The 24,388-nt window shown below is 36.9% G+C and overlaps 2 protein-coding genes across 6 annotated transcripts in view; both read right to left on the bottom strand.

Annotated features, from left to right (window-relative positions):
* Positions 1 to 3,474: 3,474 nt before the first annotated feature.
* LOC130415372 (E3 ubiquitin-protein ligase TRIM39-like) lies at positions 3,475 to 18,141 on the bottom strand. 5 transcript variants are annotated; one of them, XM_056741029.1, is made up of 7 exons: positions 16,481 to 17,010; positions 12,858 to 12,864; positions 7,102 to 7,197; positions 5,235 to 5,468; positions 4,442 to 4,580; positions 4,160 to 4,186; positions 3,475 to 4,028 (listed from the first exon to the last, which is right to left on the bottom strand). In XM_056741029.1, exons 1-7 carry the CDS (start codon positions 17,008 to 17,010, stop codon positions 3,475 to 3,477), a joined length of 1,587 nt encoding a protein of 528 aa, XP_056597007.1. The 5 variants fall into 5 exon arrangements, with proteins under 5 accessions (XP_056597007.1, XP_056597006.1, XP_056597004.1 ...); XM_056741028.1 differs by lacking the exon at positions 12,858 to 12,864 and adding an exon at positions 7,379 to 7,396 and having other exon boundaries at positions 16,492 to 17,010; XM_056741026.1 differs by lacking the exons at positions 3,475 to 4,028; positions 4,160 to 4,186; positions 4,442 to 4,580; positions 5,235 to 5,468; positions 7,102 to 7,197 and adding exons at positions 17,135 to 17,241; positions 17,809 to 17,931 and having other exon boundaries at positions 12,112 to 16,296; positions 16,492 to 16,996.
* Positions 18,142 to 21,290: 3,149 nt separating this feature from the next.
* Positions 21,291 to 24,388, bottom strand: part of LOC130415211 (centromere-associated protein E-like) — a 33,642-nt gene continuing 30,544 nt past the window's right edge. Inside the window, exons 21-22 of the mRNA XM_056740756.1 lie at positions 22,942 to 22,974; positions 21,291 to 22,810 (exon numbers count right to left, since the gene is read on the bottom strand). Of these exons, the coding sequence (XP_056596734.1) occupies positions 22,272 to 22,810; positions 22,942 to 22,974 (572 nt within the window). The 3' untranslated portion in view covers positions 21,291 to 22,271. The remainder of the gene's footprint in view (positions 22,811 to 22,941; positions 22,975 to 24,388) is intronic.

Below are 24,388 nucleotides of genomic sequence, written 5' to 3'. Positions count from 1 at the left end.
TACTGACCTCTCTTATAGGACCAGGCACAGAAAAAAAATATTTATAATACATATTTTTTTTTTAAATGTTTTTCTATTAAACATAATTACAAACATTAAGTTTTCATCTAAAATCTTAATATAATAAAATGCCGTTTTAGATTCTTAAAGAATTTGATTGACATCTGTGTTAGCCAATTAGCGGTTACATTACCTGAGCCATTTCGTTCGTACGAGCTTTCCAGCTGCATGCAGTTAGCAAACCTTTATGTGTTAGCTAGCAATGTCGATGCAAATATCTATTAAAAACTTTTAAAAAAAGTATTGACCAGCGACCTGCACCAGGACAATAGATGATGATAATAACATTACCGCGGGAGCTTGTTCAGAAGAGGCTGATGAAGGAACAACTACAACAGATCTTAAAGTTATTTCTAGATTCTGAAACATTTATAAGTATGAAATCTATGTGTGTGTGAACTTGTGGGGGTGAAGTAGCACTTTGCTAAATATATGGGTTGTTACATGTTCTATGTTCAAGACCTTTCCATTAAGTGATAAATTTGATACTTAATTTGTACAAATTGTAGAATTGTAGAACATAATTATGTTATTAAATTTGATATAAAATAATGTCTCATGTGACGTAGTAGAGTAGGCGGGGCGAGACCGTGGTTCGAGGCCGGTGAGTAATTGTGAATTAGTGCCAGCTGTGCACACACCGGCCTCGAATCACGTAGGAGATTGGAGCATATAAGAGAACGAGCGACCGGACCGTCGAAGAGAGAGGACCGGGCCCGAACTTATGTTATGTTTGTATTTGTATTTATATTTATGTTCATGTTTTGTTCGCCGGCGGTCGTCCGTGAGGGGCCGCCGGCTGTTAAATTACTTTATTAAATGTATAAAATGTCTTCCGGTTCCCGCCTCCTTCCTTCCCTTTTATTGAGATGTATTACAGTGACATTTTGGTTAAAAGTTTTTTTAGTGTTAATTATTATTTCATTTGATTAACTCATTAATTAAACAAGCGTTATTTTTGTCTTTAAGGAAATAATTATATTATAAAAATATGAATTTTATGTGTAAAAATGTTTCATTTGAGCGTCATTAGATAAAACATTTGTTTAAATATGCACTATTTTAGTTTTTCAGAAAGTATGCACCTAATTATTAAAATCTTTACATAAAACAGCCATATGTGGGATTTAAATATTTTGGTAAACATTTCTAGTTGTTGATTATTTAATATATGTCCTTAATCATTGAAATAGTAATTTTAAATGAGGTGTTTTTGTAAGTCAATGAAATTTTTTGATTAATGCAATTAGTGTAATAAATGCTGGTTAAAAACGTGTAGACGTGGTAGTTTGTTGTTGCTGTTGTGCTGTGTGTGTTGTGCTGCATTTGATTAAAAAAATAAAAATATAAAAAGGAAAAAAGGCAACAGGCAACAGTCAAAGTGCTCGCTCAGTTTTGCTCATGGCCGTCCACAAGACCTTGAGCTAGTCAAAAACATGTAATCTGAAGAAATTGTGTAACATATGATTGATTCCAGTCCATCCCCTCCTTTTGAAGTTAAGTGCTTTAAAAAGGTCATTAATAATCTCCATTGTGTTTCTCTTTTGACAGTTTCAGGTTTAGCCACATACCTGTAAACCAGATTTTTTTGTCTTTATAACCTTAACTATAAAACCAAAGAAAATAATAGATTGATAAGAATTACACAAGTTCCTCGTAACCCAGTCCTAACATTGACCCAAAACTTACATTAATAGCAAGGATAATTTCATTATAAACTTTTTATATTAAAGTTTTTCAGCAGGAAACAATGTTGTTCACTAAACAAACACACAACATACAATGAGTACAATGTTTAAAACTGTGTCATTAAATGTAATATGAATAAACTATATATTTACTTTTTAATATACATATTTATATGTATATACATAAACGTACCACACTGATAACCCAGAATTGTGAAAGTTTAATTGTAAAACAGGCTATTTTAACACTCTTTATCACTGCTGATTTTGCTGTGAAAAATCTTTTTTTCTTAAACACAAGGAAAATAGTTTTTGTTATTCACAATTTTAGTTTAGTCCACATAAAATATCATTTTGATTGTGATTATTAACAGATATAGGCCTCCATTTACCAAACATCTTCATTACCAAACATCTTCATTGGTTTACACAGACTTCTGACACAATTTTAAATGTATAGTAAACCACTGTAGTTGATCATTTGACATCCTTTAACCTGCTCTGTTCTTCTAGTTTACTTAACCAAGCAATTATTAATCTGTTGAGGAGAATCTGTGTCATATTTCTGTCTCTTACCTGCGATTGAAGATCAGATGTGTTCACTGTTACAATCACTGAAGAAATATTCTGTTGTTTTAAGAGTTTCAGCTCTCATTGCAAAAGTGATGTAACAGGTATTTCCACATATTTGCTAAATACTGTAGATATTTTAGTCATTTCTCAGAAGTGACAATGCACATTTTGGGACTTTTGAAGTGCAAACAAACATGCAGTAACTTGTGTACTAGAACTTTAAAAATAGTATTACATGAACTAAATAAAGCCCCACAAATAATGCACACCTGTGGTGATTCAGCTAAAGCTATTTTTAAAATAATTTAGAGTAAATTATTTACAACAGTTATCACACAAGGCCTGTTGCTAATTTCAATGCCTTATTTTTTGGTGGACAGAAATTCATAAATTCAAGTTAATTTCTTTTCTTTGACGGTTAATAGTCTTGAAATGACAAACTTGCTCACATATCAGTAATAACAACTCAAGAAAGATATCAGCAGCTTAAAAGTGTTCAACAAATAGAAAACATTTTATTATTTTTATAGACATGACGCAAGTTTATTAGGTATGCAAGTTTGTGCGTGTGTGCGCGCGTGCGTGCTCTAGTGTCTCTAGTATTCTAGAGACATTGACTATTCATGTCACCCTAGTGCTTCCTTTGTCTTTGTTTTATGCTTGTTCCAGTCTGTGGATTACATTGGTTTGGTTTTGTCCTGTATTGGTTCATTAAATGTTACGTGCACTTGGATCTCCTTCCTACCTCGATCACAATACACTGGAGTGACAAATGAAACAAGAAACACCTGGGAAAACTCATTAACAAGAAAAACTACAAAGGACTACAAACATGGCAGGCAATAGGAAATAACGGAAGAGTCCGAAATAACAGGGAAACACAGAACAGATCATAACATGTCCAGAAGAGGTGAATTTTAATTTACAGATCAAATAGATGATCACTTGAGCACAACATTAGATCACCAAATATGCCTTTTATTCACTTATGGAAGACTTTCACAAATCATCACAGCAATGCGATACAATCTTTAACTACACCGATAACACAACATAAAAAATATTGTAATTCTTTATATTTAAATGTTTTCTAATGTTAAAAACAGAACTTGTAATTATTCAACTAATATCTTTTGTTTGATAAATAAATTTATTATAACTGTCTGACAGGTGTGATGATCAACGGCTCTGAGTTTTTACCTTGAATAATAAAACCTGGGCTAAAATATGGATAGAGTTTCTCAGTGAAAGATTGATCAGTGTAAGAGTAGATATGAGATCTGTTCTCCACATCATAAAAGGAGACCAAACCCTCCTCATAATCCACAAACACACCCACCTTCTGTGGCATTACACTCAGAAACAGAGACACAGAGGAATCAGACCCAGATATATATTCATTCTCATTCCTCAGAGCCACAGTCCAGAATCCATCCACTGGTTTCCTTGCGGTGACTCCCTTCCTGTTCACAGATTCTCTGACAACTCCTAATTTCCAGTTGGTCACTCCCTTCACCTGAACCTCAAAATAAAATCCCCCTGATGAGAATCCCTCCTTTGCCAAGACATCTAAACGCTGATTAAATCTCTTTGGGATGTCTGGGAGTTTGTGCTCAATATTTCTCAATTTCTCAGTTGTCACTTGTTTCTTATCATCAGACAGAAAGAGAAGAGGATGAGCTGTATGAGGATCCAGAGTCACATCCACTGAGAGAGATCAGAGAATATGAATCACAACTGATGATGATGATGTTTGTGATATTTAATGAATAATGTGTCAGTATATAAATGTAAAGTATTGTAGTATATGAGTGAAGAGAGCAGATGACACACTGTACCTGCATACTGCTGCATCAACTTCAACACTGTACAGACACATGACAATACATCATCATCAGCATCTTTCACAAGGATTCACACACGCAATCATGAACAAGGGAACAATGAACAAGTGCGTGTGTGTGTGCTGATAACTAGATGATCAAGTATCAAATCTGAATGAGCTCTTTTGCTTTGTATAAATTAGAAACTTTAAATGGTATTTCTAATTTATGGACTGTGTTGTTTTACGATGGTTGTCTGTAAATAATATATGTACAATGTGTTTGATGTTCACCTACCAGCTTCACTGAGTTTCTCCTGTAGAGTCTCTTGCAGTTGAGTCAGAGATCTCCTCACTTTCTCCACACTCACATGACTCTTCAAACTGATCTCAGAACAGTTATTGGTGATTAATTGACTGCAAATGAACGACCGAATCTACAGCAGAAGAGAGAGAAACAGCTCATAAGAGATCCTTAAAAATCTTAGTGTTAAAGGAGATGCTGTAATCTCAAGTGTTAAATTCAAGATCTCAAAAGATTTCATTTCTCTTAAATAATCCAAAATGACTCTTTACTCTAAGGCACAATCCCAATTCTATTTCATACCCTTGAAATAGAGTGGCAAGGGGAAGGGTTAAAAATATTTCCCTAGCAAATGGGACACCACCACTACACCACAATACATCATCATACATATTAAAAGATGACGCCATCACCTGTAGTCATATAAGTTTTGTGGCTTACAGCCTTAAATGTGGGCCCGGCCTTTTGCCAAAATCAGATCGCCATACAACCCTAGGTTTGCGATTCTGGGGGTCTCTCCATCCATTCTGGAAAAGACCCGGTGCTCCATATGACCCCTCTAACCAAAAGAGAATGGAGACACCCCTAACCCTTCACTAAAGATGAACAATTGGCTCATTTGTGTCTGGCTTTTACTTAAGACATTTGAGATCAAGTTGAAACTTTAATGAAATGCAATAACAGACTCCATTATGACTCCTTGACTAGATCAACTGCTTAAATATTATTTATGTTAATGAGTGTTGTAATACACCATGATTGTTCAGACAGAGACAGATGTAGAGACCTGTATGAGTTGTAGATGATGTTCAGTATGTGAGATCTGCTCCAGCTTAATGTTTCTCTTCTTCAGTTCAGTGATCTCCTGCTCCAGATCTTTAATGACATCTTCATCATGTTTCTCTGCTGCTTTCTGCTTCTCCTCCATCATCTCCAGCAGTTCAGACTGACATCTCTCAATGGAGCGCATGAGATCACTGAAGACCACCACACTGGCTGCTTTCTCCTTCTCTGTGTTTCTCTGATTTAAAAAAAAATTATGTTAAATTCAGCAACTTAATTTACAAAGCGAATTAAAACATGATCTATTAAACATTGAAGTTCTTCAATAGTTTTTAAACTCACTGTCTTGCTGGGGCTTGCTGGGCTATAGCCCCGTCAGAAAATGGCTTAGTCCCGGCAAAGCGCCCCCAAGGATTTTCTAATATATTTTACGGAGTGTTAATTTAACGTTACATTGATTGCAAATAGCCCGTCTTGTAAGCAGAGGCTTTGTTCACTAACTCTGCCCGCCAGTTTCTGATTGGACGAGAGAAGCTGTAAGAATGACTCTGGCCAATTAGCGTCTCCAGTGGCGAGGAGAATAAAGCCTAAGTTGTCTTCTTCACATTAGTCTCAGACTCAGCTCTAGGAGACTGAAGCGCCATTGTTAAGTAAATATGGAGACGGTCGTGAATTAATGATTTACTAGTTGCACATCGGTCTGTTATTGTGGGAACATTTACACGCCACACAAAACTATACTGGATTGGTACCTTCACCTGTCAGTCATATTGTCTCTTGGGCGGGCCTTGACCAATACTTGACCAAAGTTACGCGAGACTAACTTCACATCATCGTGGGTTCGAAATTGCCTCCTGCCCAATTTTTCCCCATCACAAATCAGATCATAAAGCCAATTATTCTTGATAAAATTAAAAAGATTGAAAGTTGTAGGGTAAGGTTGGGGTGAAAGACTGGCAACGTAACTGAACAGACCTGAAGGGCATATTGTCCCTCCCACCAAGGATGAATACTCCCAGTAATATTTGATATAAATATTTTATTTATTTAAATATTGTTACTTTTAATGTTATAGCAATCAAGCTGATAACATCCAAAAAATGTATATTGGAATAATGTTTGATAAGGCATCTGTTACCAGCTCAAGAGCATGATGCGGACTGTTATGCCCGCCGTGGCAAATCAGATGTTGTGGTCAGAAGATTCGGGTGCTATATCTGAGAATTAGTTGCAGAATTGTTAAACTATAACATAGTATATGGAGTTGTGGCAAAATGTGAACATATTCAACGTTTTGATTAATCTGCACTTTATGGGAACACGTCGTGGTTTTAGCTGGAATGAGCGCGTTTATAGTGATTTCTTTTTTAATAAAGAGAACAAAAGAATAAAGCATTGATTAGTTTGCTTTTGGTTAGAAGGAATCATTAGGCTAGCGATAGACCCTTAGTAAAAGGACTCGAACCATGTGATTGTGGATATGGTATTAGTTGTAAATTGAAACTTGTGAAATAATACCGTATGCTACGGTACATTCTTTATGTTCATTTCTGTATTCTGCTTCATTTTCTTTTTCAGTGTAGTTCATAAATACGTTTGTTTCGTAGGGAACTTTTCACATTGCAAAATGTTTTCAACAAAAAAGCACAGCCTATGATGTCAACTTGTTCTAAAACGGTCACAACATCTAAATTTAATAGCAATAATTATATCCAAGTAGTGCAATCATGGGAGATGTTAATGCTAAGGCTGTTCTGTATTTAAATGGAAAAATTGCATGTTTTGTAACTAAACCATTAATTTAGTTAATAATTTGATCAGTCCACCATCTAAACCCCCTTAGCACCCCCAAGGGTCAGCCCACTGCTCACTCTTCTGAGTTCTGCTAAATGTTTGATATCCTGAATCTTCTTGGTTCTGTTTTTGATCATCTGCTGCACGTCTGTCTGTGTCTTCGTGAGATCCAGCTAAAGAATGAACCACACAGACACATTTGATTATGGCGAAGATTTCTAAGCTTCTGAAAAAAGTTTTGATTGAATGTTATATAAGCAGTTAAAAGGATCAGTTCCTCCAAATTCTATCTAATTGTTATCTAACATGTAAACACCAAATTTTAAATTAGGATCTATGGGAAAAAAGTTTTACCTTCTTCTCTTCAATCGACTCTTCGAAAGGAACAAAGTTGTGGTTCTTGTGATCCGTCACATTGCAGATCACACACGCAGATGTGTGATCATCTCTACAGAAGAGCTCCAGAGGTCTGTCATGTTTCTGACATATATAATCCTGCATATTCTTCACAGGATCAATCAGTTTGTGTTTCTGTAATCCTGACACTCTCAAATGAGACTCCAGGTGAGTTTCACAGTAAGAGCTCTGACACACCAGACACGACTTCACAGCCTTCAGCTTTCCTTCAGTACAGATGTCACACACAACTTCAGCTTCAGGTTGTTTCTCGGGACATTTCTTCTTATGTTCATCCACAAAGTCTCTGAGTGTTGTATTAATCTTGAGATCAGGTCTCTGCTTGAATGTTTCTTTACATAATGGACAGATGCAATTTAATAATAAACCAGGCTATACACTGTAAAACTATTCTGTCTCTTACCTGTGAGTGAAGATCAACTGTGTTTACACCTACGATGACTGTAGAAATAATCTGCACACGCTCTTGTATTTATTCATACCTGAGTGCTGACACACATACTCTTTTGGTTTTGTGGGTTACTTGGAATTTCTAGTAACACTTCCACATAACTGAAAACGAGATAATTTAGATTTCTTGGCAGTGTTTCTCGTGTAAACAAATCGATACAAGTCATTATGACTAATTATGTACTGTATTTGAAGTAGGTTTACATAAGGTGAAGTAATATACCTCAGCAAATCCTATTCAGTCATTATCATGTGGAGTAACCATGTCCTCTGACCATAACCCAATATTCAACTTAAGTTTAAGAAAAACAAAAATATAAATATGTAAAGAAACGTGTCATACTAAAGTGTAATCTAACAGAACCGTTCAGAAAACCAGAACAGAGATTCTCATATTAATAAGAAGATGAGTCAAAGAGCTGACTGTTTTATTTTATTTGATAATTGACGTTTCATTTTGACCTTTGATGTAGGCCTATATTGTTATAAAATGACACAATATTTGCTCAAAAATGTAACATCTTTGACAAGACAGCAGCGTGTGTGTCAGTATGTGAGTGTGTGTGCACGTAAGAAAGAATCTGACATGGGTCTAACTTCACAATAAAAACATTTCAGCATCTCTACCTCAGAACTGTGCCCACATAACCTGCAGAGCCAGTTTTAGATATCTTCAGACCATTGGTGCATGTCAAAGTCAGTTTTTTAGGAGAGATCACTGGTGCGTCTGTTATAGGGTTGCACGGTTTACCGGTAGTATCGCGAGACTGTTGATATCTATATTATCTGAGTTATATTTCTGTCACTGACCTGTGAGTGAAGATCAGATGTATTCAATCTTACAATAACGAATAAAGAAATATTCTGTTGTAAGATTAAAAGCAGTTACTTTAGTTAAAGCCTCGTGACCAACTTCCACTAACGCTTAAGACTCAAGACGCTCCAATAGAAAACGTCATTACAGTATTGTCCAGCAGAGGACAGAAGAATTCATTTTATTAATCTACAGAATCATATTGTAGTTACACTTACTTCATCTGGTGTTATTCACATGCAGTGGAGGCGTAAACAAACCTGACTCAACATCATAAAAGGAGACCAAACCCTCCTCATGAGCCACAAACACACTCACCTTCTGTGGCTTTCTCTCAGAGGACCAGCAAAAGTTAAATATTAATTATTATTCCTCAGATCCAAAGACCATAATCCTTTCACTGGTATCAATGGGATTTTACCTTTCCTGTTTACATATCCTCTGACCTTTTATAAAGTCCATTAACTCTTTCCAGCACATGAACCTCATAATAAAATCTACCTGATACATACATGGAAATCAGATCTCTCTGGGTTGGCTGAGAGTTAATGTCAATGCCGGTGTTTTTTTGTTAATATCCGGGGTTGGGACTTTAACCAGAATGCACACATGGGGACTCGTGTTACTTTGGGGACCAAAATGGAGGACAACAAGCTATTCAACGTACTAGGGGTTGGTTGCTTTAAGACTTGAGTCATTATTGAGAAATCAGATATTATTCAGATTTGAATTAATATTATCCGAGCAGATAGATGATGGAGGATCTACGCATGAAAGTGAAGCACCAGAGAGTTGATCTGCCGGCTCTGTCTAAACTGAAGAAAAATAGTTTACATATGTAACGTAACGTAAAATAATTTACGTTTCATGATTTGTACATAATTTAAGAGAATGACGTGGTTTGCATTTTCTCTCTTACATTATTCCTGCTAAGCTTAAAATGTTACCACATTATTAATAACCATGTTATTAAAGCATTTAATTCTACTAAAACAATGTCTGTGAAACAACGGAATGCAAGAACAAAATGTTACAAAACTGTTCTTAATCAAATATTTTAAGTGGTTCTAAAGAATGTTATTGTGTCTTTCACATTGTTACATTCTAGAAAGAAAAAGAAAACTCATGAGTAAATGTTGGGATTTATAATGTTTTAATATCATCACAACAACAATGTTATTAACAAACATTTGTAGAATATCTGGAGAATATTGTTCTGACTCTCAGGGTATTCTGGGAACTACAACACAAATACCTGCTTAAAATGTTACAAGAATGTTAAAATACCAGGTTTTAACAATTTTACCACTAAACATATTTAGAATGTTTTAGAGAGCGTTTCCTGTCTTTTAAGAGAATGTTCTGGGAACTAAAATAAAAACCGCTAAAAATGTTGTTGAAACTACTCAAAACTAAATTAAACTAAACATGTCTACGATGATTTTTTTAGAATGTTATCCCATAATCCAAGATAAAGTTCTGGGAACTTAAAACTACCATCTTAAAACAGTTATGCACATTACTTGATAATGTAAGACCATTTTTACAACTAAACATTTCTAGCTGGGCTGTCCTACACACCGGCGGCGCCAGGGGGGGTCTTGGGGTGTCTCAAGACCCGCCCAAAAAATGCCTTGACCCCCATTTGACCCCCCACCCCCTCCCTGATTAAAAAATATTTAATATATATTAAAATATATATATCCGGGATAAAGATTTAACAATGGTCCTCTTCAAACTACGCAGAATAATAATAATTCATAATTTATTCGACTTAATAATATATACATAAGAATCATAAGAATCACAGCGACGCCCCATGAACGTTGCCACCGCTGCGCCTTTCGTCATTGCGTTCAAGACGCTGCCGCGAGCCCGCAAGTGCTGCAACGCACTTTATATCTTGAAGCTAAAAATGGATCGCTTCGTCAAACCTAAAAACAAAATGACAGCCGACGGAAATAGGACTGAAAATATACCCGTTGCAGTGGAGGGCGAGCTCTGCTTGATCCTAGAATTAGAAATAGAGGACACGGGGAATTGGAGGATGAGGAGGTGGGACCGGAGCAACTCGCATATGGAAGCATATGTGTTGCAAAATTCAATTTGCAATGTAATATGCAAAATGGCAATGCAGTATGTAAATTGACAATGCAATTGTGTATCTAAATATACATTTCAAATAACGTATGTGCAACATTAAGTGCAAAATGAAAAATAAAAATTCAATTATATCTATTACATTTGGGAGTTCCTACACGGGTTTTATGTTGACAAATGTAATTGATATAATTGAATTTTTATTTTCATTTTGCACATAATGTTGCACATACGTTATTTGAAATGGAATGGATTTAACGGGGGATTTAAACCATGGCCCAGCCGAGAAACCAAGACAGCCTAAATTAAAATCATAACCATGTCGTTCTTTTGGATCGGAGGGGCAGCTAGCATCCAGGGGTTTTAGTTACTCGTGGTTCAAACAGTACCAATGGCTTGAATATTCTGTCAAAAGACGCGGCTTTTTGTTTTGCCTGTCTTCATTTTTTTCACAGTGTGCATGGATCGGGTTTTATTTGTTTAGAAGCAAGTAATATGCAGTTATTAGCCGTGTCCACTGTATTTTTGGGGGTTTTCATGAGATCCCCCTTGAAATGACCAGGGTTCCCCCCAATGACCCCCCAATCAAAATTGTCTGGAGCCGCCACTGGTCCTACACCTCACCCAGGGTGAAGAGAGACCCACAAGACAATAATGCACAGTAAATAAATTGAGCAAGGGTCCCTCGAGGACCATAACGGGAGATGCTAAAATAAAAAAAGCGTCTGCTAAATGTCTAAATGTAAATAAAAGGTATTTGTAATGATCATTTAAACTGTCCAAAAACAGTTCCATGAGAAGGTCCGGATAGGTGGAAAATTTGCAATGTCCAAAAAAGTCTGTACGTGGTCCTCAAGGGAGTTATTACCTTGGCGAAAATCAATAGATGTTTTTGTAATGTCCCAACTACTGTGTGTGTGTTTCAAATGTCAAACAAAAACCCTTCTTTATTTATTTGCTCATTTGATTTCTTTCATAAATTTTTAATCTTATTTAATACTGTTTTATTATTCAAATAATACAAAATAATTAAATTAAAAGAAAGAAATCAAATGATGTGTCCGCTATCTTCAATCATCTATAAAGTTTCATATTTAATTTTACTTCTGGAATAAAGACTATTAGAAAATAACGAGACAATCCAACATACAGTATATCTGTAAACATACACAATCTATGAGAACATTTACAACAAGTGGTCTTTACCATAAAAACTATTCTGTACCGAGGATTTGATCTTTACTAACCAGATATGCAGTGTAGCATGTCTGTCTCCTGGTCACCGTTTTTCTCCTGCAGTTTAATGAACAATGCAGCTATTCCAAGAAAAATACAGAGGTGATCTCATATGTATCTTGTGTCCATTTATATAATTAAATGTATATATATAATAAACAGAATGTGCTTGGATTTACCGAAATAACATAAAAAATCAGATCTCTCAACAAGGATCCTATCTGTGAACGGTTGCCTTATATGTTTTTATTCAAAATGTCATTTGTGACCTGGATCACAAAGCCAATCATAAGGGTCAACTTATAAAATTTATAAAATATATTTATATATTCATGAAAGCTGAATAAATTTCCTTTGATGTCTGGTATTTGGATACACTACAATATTTGGGTGATATTCATCACTATTTAAAAAAGAAACAGGTTTGTATTAACACACTATTTTCTATTTTGGCTTAGCGCTGTAATGAGGTTGTGGTGAATAATTAAACTTAAAAGCTGAAATTATTTTTTATTTGAAAGTTTATTAATTATTATAGACACCAAAGTCGACTGCATAATTCTCCAAGAGCAGACAGCAGCGAGTGAAGGTAGTAGGGGCGTTTCTGGCTATTTTCCCTTACAGTATATTTACGGTGGAAATTTTACAAAATATCTACATGAGACATGATCTTTATTTAATATCCTGATGATTTGTGGCAAAAAATAAAAATCAACAATTCTTACCCCTACAATGTATTGTTGTCGATAACTTAAAGACTGGATCACACCACAAGACTTTTAAAATCTGAACAGATTAAAAAACAAACTCACAGACTTTTTGACTGGGCATCACAATACAGAATAAAATATGCAGACTGGCACTAACTTTCAGCAACAACTACAGACAGAAATCTGGTAAAAATCTGTGCAAAAGTCTTGTAGTGTGATCCAGGTTTAAGACTGGTTTTATGGTCCAGGGCCACATTTACAATATTGAACTAAATTAAATTAGGAGTTTAGTGCCAAAATTAGATAATGTTTTCAAAAATGTGTTATCATTTTTGTTGTGTTTGTCTACTTACAACCTGGTTGTCCTTAATGGGTTTGCTGCCCAATTCCCCATCCAGTGTGGACAAAATTTTGATGGTCATCTATGCATTTCTAATGCGTTTCGATGCAGCAGTCAAGTCCAGTGTTAACACGGTGTTGGTTTGCTTTAAGTTTTGTTATTATGGCTAAAATCAAAACAACCATCTGCATTTGGACTGATATTAAGTGGAATGTACAGTAAAAAAAACATGATTATTGAAAAGATTTTAAGACTGACTTTTTCGTTTTGGAACCAAACTCCTCATTTGTTACAGCATGGGTTCCCAACTTTATCCAACTATGTACAAATGTCCGCCCTCCACTTACAAAATATCTGCATCACTATCCTATAAAATATTTCAGAGCTTGATATTAACTGTAATTCTTTTTATTCAATATAACAATGGACAAATACAAAAAATATCTTGGTTAATTGGCATTTTAAAATGTATGAAAATGCTAATTTTGTCTCATTTTTAATGAATAGTCTTCCTGGGTCCCCCTTGAACGTCAGCTAGGGCCCCCTGTGGCCCACAGCCCACCTGTTGGGAACCAATGTGTTACAGTAACTCAAGGTTTCCTGAAATGGGGATGTAGGGGGTTTGTGAATTAAAGAGTACACTGTGTCTCTACCTTTGTTGTTTCCAATACTTTGATGAAATTAGTTAAATTGCAAAGAAAAAACCTTTTACAGGTTAAAAAATATAAAATAAAAAAATGTTTTTTGAAGATAAACATTCAGATTTGTTCATAAAATATATTTTTTATCTCAGTGGGTACTTCAAGTAAGAATGGTTTAGGAAATGGGAGTTCCTAAAAAAAGTTTGAAAACCCCTGCTGTAGCTCATTTGCTAGAACATTAAACTTTGTGTTAGTGGTGGGCATAGATTAATTTTTTTAATATAGATTAATCTAGATTAATTCCAAGATTAATCTAGATTAAAATGGCTCATTTGAATTCTGCCGAAGGCATTCAGAATATGTGTGCTACCCAAATAATGACTAAAAGTAAGTCTTTGAGAACGGGTTTCTCAAGCCAGGTGGCGCATTAGACCAGAGGCTCATCTCCTGTTTCCAAAATGCATCACAAACTGCTTGAGAAAGCTGTTCTACTCTGATAATTGGTGATGAAAATTAAATTATGTTCAATAAAATGAACTTGTGTTCACTTCCGCATTAGCTAAGGGATGATTTGCGTTTAGGTGGTACTTGAGACTGGAAGAGCTCCTACAGTACATTTACATTTAGTCATTTAGCAGACGCTTTTATCCAAAGCGACTTACAAAGAGTGAGGGAGCAACAAGCGATATGTCATACAGGAGCCATAATACATTAGATCTCAATACAAAGTTACTGGTTTCAACTAAAGCTAGACCACTACCTGTTGAGAGAAAGGTTTTTTTAAACCAATTTCGCATTGCACAAGGTGCAAACAACCTTAGTCTTGTCGATGTTTCTATAGGGAAGCTTCTTAAAAATTAATATTCCCTGAAGCAAACCCGGCGGCTTCATAGCTGCATCCATGTTAGCACGTCACGTTTGATACGGTAATTTCACAGTAACATTATGTTGTGTTCAGACCAAACGCGAATGGCGTGTCAAGCGCGAGTGATTTATATGTTAATGCAAAGAGCCAATAGACCTACTTGCTGCGCGAATCGCGCGAATGAAGCCCTGGTTATGAGATGATGAGGCCGCGCTAAGGACGCAAATGAAGCCCTGGTTATGAGATGATGAGGCGGCTTCTGCTTCCGCGAATCACGCGAATCACGCGAGTTGAAAAATCTCGTTCTCGCCCCGTACAGTGCAGTTAAGCTGGTATACATCCGCGCTAAAATATCAAGGTGAAAGTAATCATAGCTAGCGTAGTATAGACCCAGCTCCCAACCCAACTTTGAGAATAGATTAACGGCGACATTTTTTTTATCGCGCGATAAGTGGCCCAGGCCAGCCCACCACTACTTTGTGTATTATCTTCACCTACCAGATGCAACAATAATCAACACTAATAGGATGAGTCCAAAAACAATTGTAATCCGTTTCAATATCAGCAGCTCTGCATCTCTCTTCTCCAGCTTATCGTCTCTCAAATCCAGTTCATCGTCTCTCCTCCTCAGCTCAGCGTCTCTCCAATTCAGCTCAGTGTCTCTCGTATCCAGTTCATCATCTCTCCTCTTCAGCTCAGCGTCTCTCCACTTCAGCTCAGCGTATCTCTTCTTCAGCTCAGCATCTCTCCTCTTCAGCTCAGCGTCTCTCCTCCACAGCTCAACATCTCTCCACTTCAGCTCAGCATCTCTCCTCTTCAGCTCATCGTCTCTCATCTCCTGCTCATCATCTCTCCTCTTCAGCTCAGCGTATCTCCTCTTCAGCTCAGCGTCTCTCCTCTTCAGCTCAGCGTCTCTCCTCCACAGCTCAGCGTCTCTCATCTCCTGCTCATTGTCTCTCTTCTTCAGCTCAACATCTCTCATCTTCAGCTCAGCGTCTCTCACCTCCTGCTCAGCGTCTCTCTTCTTCAGCTCATCGTCTCTCATCTCCAGCTCATCGTCTCTCATCTCCAGCTCATCGTCTCTCATCTCCAGCTCATCGTCTCTCTTCTTCAGCTCAGCGTCTCTCTTCTTCAGCTCAGCGTCTCTCTTCTTCAGTTCAGCGTCTCTCTTCTTCAGCTCAGCGTTTCTCTTCTTAAGTTCAGCGTCTCTCTTCTTCAGCTCACAGTCTCTCTTCTTAAGTTCAGCTTCTCTCTTCTTCAGCTCAGCGTCTCTCTTCTTCTGCTCAGCGTCTCTCTTCTTCAGCTCATCTTCTATCATCTTCAGCTCATCGTCTATCATCTTCAGCTCAGCGTCTCTCTTCTTCAGATCAGCGTCACTCTTCTTCAGCTCAATGTTTCTTTTCTTCAGATCAGTGATCTCCTGATCTTGAACTTTAATGACATTCTCTGCTGTGATCTGCTTCTGTCTCACCTTCTCCAACTCTTTGGTTCTCCATTGTATCTCAGTGATTTCCTTTTTCAGATCTTTAATAAGACATTTATCTTGTGTCTCAGCTGCTCTCTGCTTCTCTGCTATCATCTGCATCTTAATGTTTTTCTTCTTCATTTCACTGATCTCCTGCTCCAAATATTTAATGACACATTCATTGTGCTCCTTTGATCCTGTTTGCCTCTCCTCCATTGTCTCCTGCAGCTCAGACTGACAAAATTACAAAGCAAATTACATAAAACATGATCTATTAGACATGAGGGAGTATTATTCTGTCAGTAATCTTTCAAGAAGACAAATATGAAAAAATATTTTATCACTTTACAATGTTGTTATAAAGAGAAGATAAACAGAGATCTACAGAGGAATAACATATCTTGTCTTACTTTACTACAGTATACTCACCTCTCTTATAGGAACAGTGTTGTGATTCTTGTGATCTCCTTCAGTACAGAAAAGACACACACATGTCTGATCATCTCTACAGAAGAGCTCCAGAGGTCTGTCATGTTTCTGACATATATAATCCTGTAGATTCTTCACAGGATCAATCAGTTTGTGTTTCTGTAATCCTGACACTCTCAAATGAGACTCCAGGTGAGTTTTACAGTAAGAGCTCTGACACACCAGACACGACTTCACAGCCTTCAGCTTTCCTTCAGTACAGATGTCACACACAACTTCAGATTTCTTCTTCTGCTCATTCACAATGTCTCTGAATGTTGTATTAATCTTGAGATCAAGTCTCTGCGTAAATGTTTCTTTACAGTTTGGACATCTGTAGTCTTGACTGTTGTTCCAGTATGTATTCAGACAGATCTTACAGAAGTTGTGTCCACATGGAGTGCTGACTGGATCACTGAACACATCCAGACAGATTGAACACAGAAGCTCATCGGCCATTATACAACTGGAGGATGACATCAGAAAAAAATGATGAAAATATATCAACTAAATGAATGATTTATTCTATTCGACAGCAAAATAGCCAGCATGACCGAACGATCTAGAATGCAGCACTTCGTCTCTTCTTGGATCTACTACACACCTCATGATCTTTACTGTAAGTCGATAAAATAGTGGGAAGCTTCCTTCAACTCGCTCGTATCGTGTATGTCCCCTCCAGCCCTCCTGACATCTGTGATCTAGAATATGCTGCAAAACCACAACCTTTGAGAAAACTATAAACAAACCTGCTTCACATCCGTCTCACAACTCCCTAACTTCGTTTAACACTGTCAAAAAAACTCTCTGATCGCGTTGTTCATCTCTCCGTAACTTGCAGATCACGCTTTATAAAATAAAACACTTGCAGTTTTTTTGGTCAGCAGGCATTGAACTTCCTCTTTCGTTTAAACCTGGATTCACAATCAAATGACAAACTTCACAAATAACCAAACATTCTGACACCATTTAAGTTATTAACAAACTAAAGTAGTTCAGTATTTGCATTACTCTCACTGTATCCTTGTTGTTTTGAGTCAGATCGGTGGGCGTGGTTTGTTTGTTTTGACTAAATCTTTAAAGTCCTTTAGGTGTTTAAAGTCTTACGAAACCGCCCTGACCCTAAAATAACTGTAACCATCTAAACTACCTGTGATTGTTAAACTTGCCAAAGAACACGTTTGCGTGATGATGTCAGACTCGAAACACCATTGCGTCTGTCCGACTCAGTTCAGTTTGACACAAAAGATAACGTTACTTGATGTTTCTGTTTCTTACCTGTGAGAGAAGCTCTTGTGTTCACTATTATAATGACTGAGGACGCATTCAGTTTGGAGAGTTAATGCTTCTTGTGTTGTTGCTAATCGAATTACTTTCACTTTAGTCTCCCAGATACCAGACCGTCTGGATCTTATCCTCGTCGTTATCTTTGCCCAAGCCCCGCCCAAGAGGTCATGTGACTGATAGGTAAGCAACCAATCACGTTTCGATTTATGCCGCGTCATGTTTAGATGCTTAGAAATATCCACACAGTGACAGACCGGTGAACATTCACGAACGTGTCAAAAGAACAATAAAATGATTATAATTTTATGTCGTGAACCTCGCATACTTTGACTTATTACGCGTGTAGTCGATTGTGATGAATTCTTATCGCAACCGTTGTAAACAAGGCAGTTTACTTCATAGATCAAACGGCATTGTGTTGTTTCGAGGCGGATCGTTAAAGAACGCGACTCGCACGTTTCTCGACTTCGAATGTGCTGAAATGTTTCCAGAAAATTGTGCCATTCGCATCAGGCTGCTTCCAATTACCCCCACACAGGGGCGCCGTAAAGGGGGGAAAAGTTAGGACAATTCCAAGGGCCCATGACTGACAGGGGCCCCAAAAATAGGTAAAAACTTATATAAAATTATCAAACCATCATCATTCATTATATATATTTATTTAATAATACAATTAAATATATATTTGTTTTTGCCGGCAAAAGTTAAAAATTCCCATTGACCAAAAAGTAAACATACTAATTGACCGATCACCCCCCTGTATCTGAATGAAATGGTTTGGTCCTGCCTTTGCGCTTTCAGTGACGGTGTTTAGTTACCGTCAGTAGATCCGCCAGATCTTCAGTGACCACAATGTTGCCTAATCAAAATCTGTTTTCAAGTTTTCAAAAAAGGAAAGAGAGGAAAGACAAAGGAAAGCATGTCAAACTGTAACCCAGTTTTTCACCGAGAACGGTGTGTAGCCTATAGCAGTGGTTCTCAACTCTGGCCCGCGAGATCCACTTTCCTGCTGAGTGAAGCGCAAACTCTGATAAAACACCTGAAGAGGCTCATCAGTGACTTAAGGAACAGACGCGTTCAACTTAATGTTCGGCCGCGCAGATTGTTTGGCATTTCGCATTAAAGTACCGCGAGAGCTATTCGAATGCATACCGCGCAATCTGCACTTGAATCTCTTTTGCGGTACTTAATGTTATACGATGATAGATTTGCGCACCGCCGCATTAAGTTGAACGCATCTATTGTAAAGACACTGATTAGCTTGTTCAGGTGTTTTATATCAGAGTTGGGGATAAACTCTGCAGGAAAATGGATCTGGTGGGCCAGGGTTGAGAACCACTGGCCTATAGTCTATGAGTGGTATTAACTTGTTGGCTTTAATGTCCATAGTGAAATATGCTAGCTAGCAAAACATTTACATTTATGCATTTGACAAACGCTTTTATCCAAAGAGACTTCCATTGCATTAACATGTACATTTATACTTAGGTATGTGCAATCCCCTGGGGTGGAACCCACAACCTTACGTTGTTAACGCAATGCTCTAACCACTGAGCTACACGAATGCAAAAGTCTAGTCTTAGCCCACATTAAAATCACCATTTAACCAGTGCAGGGAAAAGTTTAGCACTATAATAACCCTGGTGTGGAAATTCCATTTAAAAATCTGCCGTATTCAATGTTTTGAGAGGATGATGTTAATGTTAAGTTTGTTCGTTTTTCTTTTTTAAAATCTTTCATTAATAATAATTAATTAAAATAATAAAAATAATTTTAAGATCATTTTCAATTTTGTCAAAAAAAATTAGCGAGGCCTTTAATCTTGCATCAAATAGCGAACTACATAATAGACTTGCATGGATGTACAAATCACCAGAAGTAAATATTGTGGTAGAACAAATATTGAACTACAAGAAGCAAGACAGTTGCAAGCCTTTAATTAGAGGTTAGGGTAAAGCTTTTGATGGGACAGTTAGGTCCTAGAGATGTGGTGACAACAGCTGCACACAGGGGGCCCAATTAGATTTTTTGTCATGGGGCCCAAAATACGGTGGCTTAGTGGTTAGCATGTTCGCCTCACACCTCCAGGGTTGGGGGTTTGATTCCCGCTTACGACTTGTGTGTGTGGAGTTTGCATGTTCTCCCCGTGCCTCGGGGGTTTCCTCCGGGTACTCCGGTTTCCTCCCCTGGTCCAAAGACATGCATGGTAGGTTCATTGGAATCTCTGGAAAAAATTGTCCGTAGGGTGTGAGTGCGTGAGTGAGTGTGTGTGCCCTGCGATGGGTTGGCACTCCATCCAGGGTGTATCCTGCCTTGATGCCCGATGACTCCTGAGATAGGCACAGGCTCCCCGTGACCCGAGGTAGTTCGGATAAGCGGTAGAAAATGGAATGGAATGGAACTTAAATATGAAACTGTATAATATAAGGATTTTGAAAGACGAATCTGAAGATAACATGTCCTGTGAGAAACACTCAATACTGTAGGTCCCAAATTAACACAAATGTTTTTGGATATCTCCCTTTTTGTTGAGCAGAAATCAAATCATGATCGTTTAATGAATAATAATTGTATTAAATTTCCTAAAATCTCTGAGCGTAAGGTGAAGCAATAGAAAGGCCAAACCTTCTTATTTTACAGTCTTGAAAACCAATCTTTCTGCATATCATATACATGTATTGTGATACATGTACAGTTGGGTAGAAAAGGTTTCGTCTTGATGTTTAAGTCAGTTCTGCTGATGGACCTCAGAGAGGAGGGTCAGCTAGTGTCTATATTGAACGTTTTCTGCAAATAAGAAAAGATCTTAAAGAACTTTTGGAGTCTCGGATGGAGGTGGTCTGGATGTATCTAGTGGAGCCTCTGATGTGGTCCTGTTTCCAAGTGCAGCTGGTTCATTGAAGAAGCTTGTGACACAGATGGTGTTGAGCATTATTTGACTACCTTCAAACAAATTGCTGGAGTTTGCAGATGGACTAAAGGAGACTGAGATATACACCAGGTCCTGCTTCCCACTGGTAAAGCCTGTGTGGCCAATGTGACTTATAGCACAAGTGAAAGACTTCAAGCAGGTGAAAGATGATATACTGAGGAAATATTACATTCATTTTGAGACTTATCGACAAAGGTTCCTCTCCCTAGATGTGCTATTGGAAGAAGGATCTCACAGGGAACTGTATGTACACTTAATAGATTTCTCTTACAAATGGGTGGAAGCTGGCCATAAGACAGTACAACAGGTTGCAGAGACATTATTATAGAACATTTATTGAGAATATTGTGTCCTGAACTGCAAAGGTGTATTAAAGAGCATGATAGTCCTTCTGCTCTTCTGGCAGATCTTTGTTGCTGTGTGTTTGAACCATATTATATAGTGAATATTTGCATATTATAATACACAATACTAAAGTATAACACAGTTTACTTCAGTAAACACTGTACTACAGTATTCTTCATGCGGGTGAACGCTTACATATAGTAAACCGGGAAAACACATAACTTACACAACATAAAGCATACAATATGGATATTATCATCCTCATAATAATTATAATGGTTTTCATCAATTGACGCGACAAAACACAATAGAAGCAGGCCCCCCTTATGTAGAGTGCATCACTTTGCATCTTCTAAAAATAAGATTTATAATCTTAAACTCAAAAACATATACAACGCTGGAACATCATTTCTTTTCATTGGTGGTCTTATTTTTCATTGGTTAGTGTTATTTGATTGTGTAAAATCCATAATAAATTTCTATATTTCATAAAATGCCACAAAATCTGTGGCCTCTCTGGATTCATATTGGGGTCTCCAGTTTGAGAATCACTGTATAATTCAAAATTTCTATCATATCCACTTAGTAATAAAAACAGCAAAATCATGTGTTCTGTCGCAGGTTCAGCATGAAGTGTCAAACCTGATGATGTGTTTTTATTACTTATTCTATCTGCAACCGGTAAATGTCAGTTTGTGTCAGGCTAGAATAGGTCAACTGGAACAAGACTATTGTTTATTGACAGCAAGTATAACACTGAGAGTGAATGTGACAGAAAAACATCCCTTGTTTTCTCACTTGTGTGTCACACTAATGGTCCAGCCGCCCCTCTGAGGCATAACCATCTGATTTCATCACTGTACTGTACCATTGACTACATGGTACATGGTATGACTATTTCTAGTGTATATTGTCTCAATAAAAAAATTATCATTGTCATTAATTTAAATTTAAATTCAAAATTTACATACATTTTAATTATATATCAGAATATCAGCAGACATGTAATTTATACACCATTCTGAGGCAATGTAGAAACATTAAGACAACACTTTAAACATAATCCGCATATACAGCAGTATTGGAAATGGAAAAGAAAAATTCTACTTAATCCTTTTCATTATGTATAGAAAGTGTTCTTTTGTCTAGTATTTCAGATATAAAAAATATCATAAGTTTAATTGACAGGTGTGATGATCAACGGCTTTGAGTTTTTACCTTTATTATTGTTACGTGGGCCAAAATATGGATAGAGTTTCTCGGTGAAAGATTGATCAGTGTAAGAATAGATATGAGATCTGTTCTCCACATCATAAAAGGAGACCAAACCCTCCTCATAATCCACAAACACACCCACCTTCTGTGGCTTTACTCTCAGAGACAGAGAGACATCAGGAGCAGCGCAAGCTTTATATTCGTTCTCATTTCTTAAAACTACAGTCCAGAATCCATTCACTGGTGTCAGTGTGATCTCTCCCTTTCTGTCAACAGATTCTCTGACCACTCCTAAAGTCCAGTCAGTCTTTCCCTTCACCTGAACCTCATAATAAAATCTCCCTGATGAGAATCCCTCCTTTCCCAGAACAATTAAACATCTATCAAATCTCTTTGGGTTGTCTGGGAGTTTATGACTAATGTCTCCATCTCTCACTTGTTTCTCATCATCAGACAGAATGAGAAATGGATGAGCTGTATCAGGATCCAGAGTCACATCCACTGAGAGAGATCAGAGAATATGAATCACAACTGATGATGATGATGTTTGTGATATTTAATGAATAATGTGTCAGTATATAAATGTAAAGTATTGTAGTATATGAGTGAAGAGAGCAGATGACACACTGTACCTGCATACTGCTGCATCAACTTCAACTTCAATTCTGTTCAGACAAACATCACAACAAAACATCAGCACATCTCTGACATGTATTATGTACGGAGTATATAAATGCAGCGTTTATAAAATATTTTGCATCATGTTTTCTCTGATCAATATGTGTGGCCTTGTTTTTATATTGCAGTGGGGACTTAACCCTGAATGCTCACCAAAGGGGAAACAAGATTATAAATCGACTGAACTGTTATTTATGAAAATTGAAAAAAGCATAAAGTTTTCTGATGTTTAAGTTTAGGGTGTGGTTAGGGAATAGACTATACAGTTTGTACAGTACAACAATCATTATGCTATCGCCTTGGAGATCTCAACCAGACATGAGTATGTTTGTGTGAGTTGCTATTTAGAGGTTCAAGTAGCAAAACAGAAGGAGCTCTACTTGGGATCACCTCTGTACTCACACGCACACGCACACACAGAGACTTGATATTTCTGTGAAAACGTCTTACAGTAAAGGCTCCTTCCTGTAAACTATCCCATAACACAATCCTTTGGACATTTCTGATTAAACCAAAACATATTTCGAACAATAAGTCTGAGTCTGTTTAATGGAGAACTATCTAAATGCTCTCAAAATGTTTGTAACTGTTTTGTAAACAAACTTGGTTTACTGTCCTCAAAGGGTGACCGAACCTGAGACTAGGCTTTAGCCCCGAGCTCATCCTTCCATCATCTACCCCCCAGAACTACACAGAGGAAGAATAAGAGCAGAGGAGGAGACGGGAACATGACGGATGCCCAAAATACTGTTATGAGATTGGCACAGGGACTGCTGTTTATACAGATAGGATTGAATATTTGTCCTTAAATGTATCAATGCCCCCCTTTAAACTAACCTCATGATGTCTTATGATTGAATTTTCTGCTTTTTGTGGGTTTTTTATCAAATGTTTAATAAAAATCTCTCTTTATTTATTTGCTCTTTTGATTTTCTTATTTTCATGTATTAGTAATTTGTACTTAATGTTTGTAAATCCTTATTCTTTTCTATACTCCAAACGCTTTAAACATATGTTTAAAAAAAAGGCTTTCATTGAATTCAAATTAACCTGTATTGTGTATTTGAAGACAGCGGTTATATTATTTCATATGTATCTTGTGCAGCATTTCAGCAGAAACTTTAACAATCACCAGACTGTCCTGAGATTAACCAGAATAAAATCTACAGTCAAAAATCTGATCTCCCAACATGAATCTTTCAATGTGGATCTCTTTGAATCATTTCTACACTCTAAAACAATAAGAGCAAGAGAAAATATCCAACATACAGTAAATCTGTCATCATAAAACCCATCATTTCCCATTATGTTGTCTTTACAATAAAACGTATTGGAAGTTCAAATATATGTTTTAAAATATTACATTCAAATTAATATTTAATATATATTTTAAAATCTGAG

The sequence above is a fragment of the Triplophysa dalaica genome, chromosome 25, assembly GCF_015846415.1.
Source record: "Triplophysa dalaica isolate WHDGS20190420 chromosome 25, ASM1584641v1, whole genome shotgun sequence".
Lineage (NCBI taxonomy): Eukaryota > Metazoa > Chordata > Actinopteri > Cypriniformes > Nemacheilidae > Triplophysa > Triplophysa dalaica.
The sequence above is the reverse complement of the archived record's forward strand: the minus strand, read 5'-3'. Positions and strand labels throughout refer to the sequence as shown.